A 7,581-nucleotide genomic window follows, 5' to 3' on the forward strand; every position below is an offset into this window, starting at 1 on the left:
TTCTTTGCGGTATAGAAACGGAAATAATAATAATAATGATGATGATGATGATGTCGTGGGGTGGGAACATTGCATTGTGCCCAGGTTTAAGGTGATGAGATTGATTATAAAGGTGAAACTCGGAAAATTAGAATATCATCGAAAGTGCATTTATTTCAGTAACGCAACTTAAAAGGTGAAACCGATATATGAGACAGATGCATGACATGCAAAGCAAGATATGTCAAGCCTTTATTTGTTGTAATTGTAATTACAACAAATCGTTGTATAATTGACCCGTCGTTAGGCGGGTCAATTATAAATTGAATGTTATTAATGAAATCTAATAGTGATGTTTATTTTTGTATTATTGTAACTATTTGCTTTATTGCTGTGGAACTTCCAAAAGAAAGCATTTGTCAAAATGAAAAGAAAAATAAAAAATAATAAGTTGCATTACTGAAATAAATGCACTTTTCCACAATATTCCAATTTTTCGAGTTTCACCTGTATATCTGGGTTTCAACGCCGCCCAGGACTCTCCCTGCTCTGAATTAATCAGCTGGTTTTGGGGGGGCTGGGGGGGTCGCCATTGCCCCGGGTGTTTCGCGGGGAGCAGAGGGGGAGCCCCTTTTCCTGCAGACGAAAACGGGCGAAGGAAAAACAGTCGGATGGAGGAGAGGGAACCAGAGCCTCTGCTTTTTGCGCAGAAGGTGGCGAAACCTTGCCCTCTCCCGGTTCCTCTCTTGCCAGCCTGGCACCAGTCTCGCTTTGAGAAGGGGAAGTGGGGAAGAACTCCTCGCCTGGCCAAGTTCCAGGCTTGCGGCTGCCTACCAGGGTGGGGGGTGGCAGAGAGAGAACCAGGGGCGGCTGTGGGCAGGACCCCTCCCTCCAAGGGCCTTGGGCTGGGTGACCCTTAGGTGCCCCTTCCGGTTCTAGGGTGCCACCCTCGTGCCTGAGCCTCCTCCGCAAGCCGCTAGTCCTCAGCCGCTGCCGAAACCCTCACGCAGGTACTCTGGGCTTTTGGGGGGCGCGGGAGGCAGCAAGAACCCCGCCTCCCCCCCAAAAAAACCCCCAAAGCTGTCAAACGCCGGAATAGGCCTGTAGCCAGCCGTAGAGATACCCACCCCCTTTACAAATACACTTTCCCGTCGCTTCTTTTTGCTGGGGTCCGAGGCATGTCCTTGGGGGTCTGGAGGGGGACTTCGCACCCCCCCCCAGGTGAATGAGGGGAGGCAGGGGGGGGACTGGAACACATTTGGGCAGGCTGGCCGCCTTGCTTTGTGGATTTTTGGGACCGGGGAAGGGGGGGCATTGTTGCGGATTTGGCTGTGCGAAGCAGAATTCTAGGCAAAAGCTGGGGGGGGTGTCCTGAGCTGCCAATTTAGGGTTAGGTGGGCTTCCCTAATCCCCCCTCCAACCACCACCACCCCTGCCCCTTATGGTAAGTAACCTCTCCCTTTCTTCCTGTTGTCTCTCCCTTCCCAACCCCTTCCTCTCCTTTTCTTCCTCGGTTTCCCCACCCCTCTCCTTTCTTTCTCTCTCTCTTTCGTTCTCTCGTTCCCTCTCTTTCTCTCTCTCTCGACCTTTTCCAGGTAAATCTCCTCCTGTCATCCATGTCGGCTCTTCCGATTTTGACAAGCCCCCCGACCCGTTCCGGCCGTTCGGGGCCGACACCAGCGACCCGTTTCAGAGTAGAAAGGGGTTTGGGGACCTTTTTAGGGGGAGAGGCCGCTTTTCTCCCCCCTCGGCAGGCAAGGCTCCCAAGGACCCTCCTTCCACGGGATTTGCTGACTTCAGCTCTGTAAGTTGACGCTCCTTCTATCTGGATGGAAAACAAAAACATAAACAGGGCGGGGGGCTTCCGGGGGGGTCGTTTTCCCCTCCCCCTCCCCTTCCTCTCCCTTCTCTCTCCCTCCTATCTCTTAGTTCCCCCCAAATCCCTCTCTGCTCTCATAGAATCATAGAACTGTAGTTAGACAGGACCCCCAAAGGCCATCTAGACCAACCCGCTTCCTCCGTAGTTCTGCATTAGTCCCTTTGTACGTCCCCAGGGTTTTAATTCGCTGGAAGCCGCCCAGAGTGGCTGGGGCAACCTAGTCAGATGGGCGGCATATATTATTATTATTATTATTATTATTATTATTATTATTATTATTATTACAGTGGTACCTTGGTTCCCAAAGGCCAAGTGTTTTCGAATGTTTTTCGGAAGCCGGACGTCCGACGCAGCTGTCGGCTATTGTGCGCCGATCAGAAGCCGCGCCTTGGTTTCTGAACATTTCGGAAGTCAAACGGACTTCCGGAACGGATTAAGTTTCATGCTTTTGTTTTCGCTCTTTCTTTGGCATTTTTGTTTTTGAGACTTCTTCGGTTCATTTGTTTCTGTGACTGTGTGGAACCCAGTTCAGCTACTGATGGATTGATTGATTGTGTGACTGCGGAAACGGATAAAAGCCACCCCCCATCCAAACAATGACTAACAATGACTTCCTAAACATTAGGAAGAACTTCCTGACAGTAAGAGCTGTTCAGTAGTGGGATTTGCTGCCAAGGAGTGTGGTGGAGTCTCCTTCTTTGGAGGTCTTTAAGCAGAGGCTTGACAGACATATGTCAGGAATGCTTTGATGGTGTTTCCTGCTTGGCAGGGGGTTGGACTGGATGGCCCTTGTGGTCTCTTCCAACTCTATGATTCTATGATTCTATGACTGTCATCAGGGCAGGTAATTTTACTTTTTATCATCTACAATAATATCTTGTTTATTTTATAGTACAGCAGATTGATTTTGTTGCTTTCATTTTATGGATCAACGGTCTCGTTAGATAGCAGAATTCAAGTTCAAGTGCTGTTTGAGGGGTTGTTTTTAAAAGTCTGGGACGGATTAATCCGTTTTGCATGACTTTCTATGGGAAAGAAGCGCACCTTGGTTTTGGAACGCTTTGGTTTTGGAATGGAGCGCTCCCCATTTCTCTCCAGACCTGAGTTGGGGATTTGGAGGGGGGATCATCCCCTTCCCGGAAATGTTTGGGGCGTAGGAAAACCGCTTTATAATGTTGCTCCATAAACTAAGACTCTAGTCCTCAAGGTTTCGCAAAGACACGGTTTCAGTAGAGTCACGGGGTGTGAATCACCTTCCTTGGAGCGAGAGATCCCTGGCTAGCGTCTTAATTATTTCGTTCAGCTTATTAGCGTTGGGGGGAGGCGGTGTTTGTGTTAGCAAAAGGAACTCAAAGCCACATTGTGGATCTTTATTCTAACGGCACGTTTGGTGTTGAGTGTTTGACACAGAGAGAAAGAGACAGAGAGAAGCTTCGGCTGATAAACAGGAAAACCTGTGTTGGTTTTATTTTTAATTTCTTCTTTTTTAATTTCCAAGGCACCTTCAGACTTTCTCACCTTCCTGGGTTGAGGTTTTTTTTGTTTGTTTTTTTGCTGAGCCGCCCCATCCATTTCCCCAGTGAGAAGCTAGACTTTGCAAAAGGAGGAGGCTGGGAAAACGCTGCTGCAGTTTTCCAGTTGATTACGGTTGCGGGCCGGCATTTTTAAAATAGCTAAAATACAAGGGTGAAAGCAAGATGCAATAATTTATTTTACTCTACTTAAAAAAAACACTGAGCCAGAATAAGATCAGGGAGATGAGAGTCACTGAGCAGGAGGTTAAAACAACTAAAAGAATTGCAAAATTTTGTAAGCGGAATAGCCTTATTATGCTGCTATAAGGCTTGGTTTCCTTTGCGGAAGTTTTTAATGTTTTATCGCATTATTATTATTATTATTATTATTATTAGGAGCCGCCCACAGTGGCTGGGGAAACCCAGCCAGATGTGTGGGGTATAAATAATAAATTATTATTATTATCACTATTATTAGGGCTACCATACGTCCAGAATTTCCCAAACGTAGCCAGGATTCACCCATCAAAAATAGCATCTGGGTGGAATTTTGTAAAATGGATTAAAAATGTCCCCAGTGGGTCAAAAACTTTTTTTGGCGATTTTGCAAAAGAAGCTCACCGATCTTTTTTCTCTGAACTGTCACCTTTTGAAACAGGGCAAACCCTCCTCTACGTCCTTGATTTTTGTGTGGGTCCTCCTCTTTTTTATCGGGGGAACTTCCCTCCAGGAATGGAGGGAATGCCTTCCCTCCAGGAATGGGGGGGGGATTCTACCCCGGAATTATTCTTGCTGGGAGTCACAAGAACGGGGAAAGGGTTTGCAGCCAGTGGCGGGGAGTTCCCCTGGTTCTTAGCTCTGTGTATGTGTGTGAATGAGAGAGAGAGAGAGAGAGAGAGAGAGAGAGAGAGAGAGAGAGAGAGAGAGAGAGAGAGAGACCATACTTGGTGCAATTAGGAGTCGATAGTCTGGTTCCCATGCCCTTCGTGGCTTTTTGGGGAGGGGGTGTCCATACTTAAAGGTAAAGGTAAAGGGACCCCTGACCGTTAGGTCCAGTCGCGGATGACTCTGGGGTTGTGGCGCTCATCTCGCTTTATTGGCCGAGGGAGCCAGCATACAGCTTCCGGTTCATGTGGCCAGCATGACGAAGCCACTTCTGGTGAACCAGAGCAGCGCATGGAAACGCCGTTTCCCTTCCTGCCGGAGTGGTACCTATTTATCTACTTGCACTTTTGAACTGCTAGGTCGGCAGGAGCTGGGACTGAGCAACTGGAGCTCACCCCGTGGCGGGGATTTGAACCTCCGACCTTCTGACCGGCAAGCCCTCGGCTCTGTGGTTTAACCCACAGCGCCACCCGCGTCCATACTTAAGGGTGCCCCAGTTTGAATAAAAACATGGGGTGTCCCTGCAGTGTGATCTGCCCTCAAATTTCTGGCTAGAGCCCTGAGCTTTGAGAGTTGGGGGAGGTCCCCAGTGGGTCACCTAGACCAGGCACCTCCAAACTCGGCCCTCCAGCTGTTTTGGGACTACAATTCCCATCATCCCTGACCACTGGTCCTGTTAGCTAGGGATGATGGGGGTTGTAGTCCCAAAACAACTGGAGGGCCGAGTTTGGGGGTGCCTGATCTAGACAACCCCCCCCCCCCGGCAAGGCAGGATTTGAACAGGGCAAAGAATGCTGAATCAAACTGAAGGGAGCCCCCCCCCCCTGCCCAGTCCTCACAGGGGTCGCCCAGATGCAGCCCCTGTGGCGAACCCCAAAAGTGGGGCACAGCAGCAACACTCGCACCCCTTCCTTGGGTCCCCAGCAACTGCCATTATTCAGGCCATAATAACCTTGACCATAATAATAGCCTGGCCCTCCACGAAACCACCCTATATCCCGAGTTACTTGCCACGTGGGGCCAGGGAAGGGCTTTTCGGTTGCTTTGGGGTCCCAGCCGGACCCCCACCACCCAACCCTTCTGAGGATGCTGAAATTGGGGGGGGGATTTATCTGGTTTTGGGAAAGGCGTTTTTCGGACATCTGCATTGGGGGGATTCTTCTCTGCACGGTTCGGGGCTGTTCTCATTAGTGTGGGTTTCGACGCCGGCAGAAAGTTGAGATTGCAAAGAATTGTAGAGTCCAGAGTGGTCTCCCAAGTGCCATCTAGTCCAACCCCCTGCAATGCAGGAATCTCAGCTACGGCATCCAGGTTCCCCAGGCCTGACTGCGGGTGCCGGGGAGCTTCTGCACTGGGCCGGGGGGGCGGGCGGGGAGCACTGAGCTCTGGCCCTTCCTCGAAAGCAAAACCAAGCTTCCAGACCTCAAGGGGAAAGGGTGATCTCAACAGAGGAGGACCCTGGCTTCTTCCAAGTCCAATCCCGATCAGTGTTCCCTGCACTGGCTGGCAGCAGCTTCTGGCAGGAAATGGCAGTGAGGATTGATCCTGCAAGCTTCTGCATGGCATGCAGAGCAGGGGCTCTGACCACTGGGGTCTGGGGCTGCCGTCTGGTCCAGAGAGGCTCGGGTTCCAGAATTCCAGAACGGAGAAACGGCCCGGTTTCTGAGCCAGCGGGTTTTCCCCAGATGGAGCCAGAGTTCAGAGAGATTTTCAGCGGCAGAGATTGAGTCATGACGGGTAGCTCAGTCGGCAGAGCCTGGGCCTCAGGGTCCTATACATGCATTGCTGGGGGGCAGAGTTGGGCTAAATGACCCTTCCAACTCTACAATTCCCAGCTGAGGAATCCCTGACCGGCAGCCATCCAGCCTCTGCTTAAAAACCTCCCAAGGAAGGAGATAGTCTCGCCACCTTCCAAGTCAAACAGGAGAAAAAGTAGAAGACATTTCGCTGCCTGCGGAGGGTCGAGGGGGGAGACGTCTTAGCATCCCCCCCCCCAAGAGGAAGGCGGCACACCCCTCTCTGCCCATGCGCCGAAAGCCCTTTGGCAGCCCCCCAGGAAATGCCGGGAACTGTAGTTTTATCAGGGCGCCCTGAATAGACTACAGTTCCCACGATACTTTGCCGGGGGGGGGGGGAGACACCCCAGCTGTCTATAACGGGGCTCCCAAACGCTTTAGGCGTGTGATGAGACCAGGAGGGGGCGCTCCCCGATAGAACCGGGTGCTGCTTCTTTCAGAGGGTGGGGAGGAAGGAAGTACAGCGGCCCCTAGGGGTCGCCGGCCAGGAGAAGAGAGGCTCGTAGATTTGGAAAGAGGGCACTCCTGCGGTCATCCAGCCCCACCCCACAGCTAAAGAACCTCCCCTCTCCTTCTCTCCCCAGCTTGGCAATGAGGAGCAGCAGCTCGCCTGGGCGAAGCGAGAGAGCGAGAAGGCGGAGGAGGAGCGCCTGGCACGGCTCAGGAGGCAGGAGCAGGAGGACCTCGAGCTGGCGATTGCCCTCAGCAAAGCGGACATGCCCGCCTCCTAGGGGGCTCTCCGGGGGGGGGGAGACACACTCCCTCTCCCCCCATTCTGCCGCTCCCTAGACCACCACCCACCAACCCGGTTTCCGTTCGACGAAGTGAACCGCCTCCTTCTTGAGACCGCATTTGGCTCGGGGAGCCCCACTCTGCGGAAAAGGACACAGAACTCGCACGGGGTCCCCGTCTCCTTACACGGATGGACAGGTGGGGAGGGGACCGCCCCCCCCCCAATCCCAGAGAAGAAGCTGCTCCTCACCCCCAGGTGAACTCAGCCTGCCGTTCCCCCTCTTCCATTCATTTTTTTTGCCAAGGGGGCACCCCTCTGCCATCGGAAAAGGCCCACTTCCTCGCTCCGGACCTCTTGCTCTTTGAAACCTCCCTTGGGGGGGCCTGGGTCTTGCTCAGCTGTGCCAGCCTTGGGTGGGCATAGGGCGGGGGGGGGGGGAGAAGGAAGGTCCCACCCAGGCCTTCCACCCACAGCAGGGCGCAAGGAAGAGAAGACAGCCCGCTCTGCCTTCCTTTTTCTTTCTTTCTTTCTTTCCAGCGCTGCTAACGCGGGTTCCTTCGCCTCCACTGCCTGCACCCCCTTTTCTCTCCCCCCTAAGCCCCCCGGTCTCCCCCGATTCCTAATGCTCTCTTTGATCGCCCAGGAAAAACTTGCTGCTAACGGCTCTACCCCCCGGGCAGCCTCGAACGTTCAGTTAACCAGCGCCGATTCAAACCGAAACCGGGGGAACTTAAAATACGTTGCGGCCTCGAGGGCAGGTCGGTGTGTTGATCTCTCTCTCTCTTTCTCTGTATT

The 7,581-nt window shown here is 52.4% G+C and overlaps 1 protein-coding gene across 5 annotated transcripts in view; it reads left to right on the plus strand.

The window, feature by feature from the left end:
* EPS15L1 (epidermal growth factor receptor pathway substrate 15 like 1) overlaps positions 1-7,210 on the plus strand; it is a 50,882-nt gene extending 43,672 nt beyond the window's left edge. For 2 of the 5 annotated variants that reach the window (XM_035116983.2, XM_035116985.2), the window contains 2 exons: positions 1,575-1,783; positions 6,638-7,210. In XM_035116983.2, the coding sequence (XP_034972874.2) occupies positions 1,575-1,783; positions 6,638-6,784 (356 nt within the window). In that variant the 3' untranslated portion in view covers positions 6,785-7,210. The remainder of the gene's footprint in view (positions 1-1,574; positions 1,784-6,637) is intronic. The other 3 variants (XM_035116984.2, XM_035116986.2, XM_035116987.2) reach the window with 3 other exon arrangements.
* The last annotated feature ends 371 nt before the right edge of the window (positions 7,211-7,581 follow it).

The sequence above is a fragment of the Zootoca vivipara genome, chromosome 6 (genome assembly GCF_963506605.1).
Source record: "Zootoca vivipara chromosome 6, rZooViv1.1, whole genome shotgun sequence".
Lineage (NCBI taxonomy): Eukaryota > Metazoa > Chordata > Lepidosauria > Squamata > Lacertidae > Zootoca > Zootoca vivipara.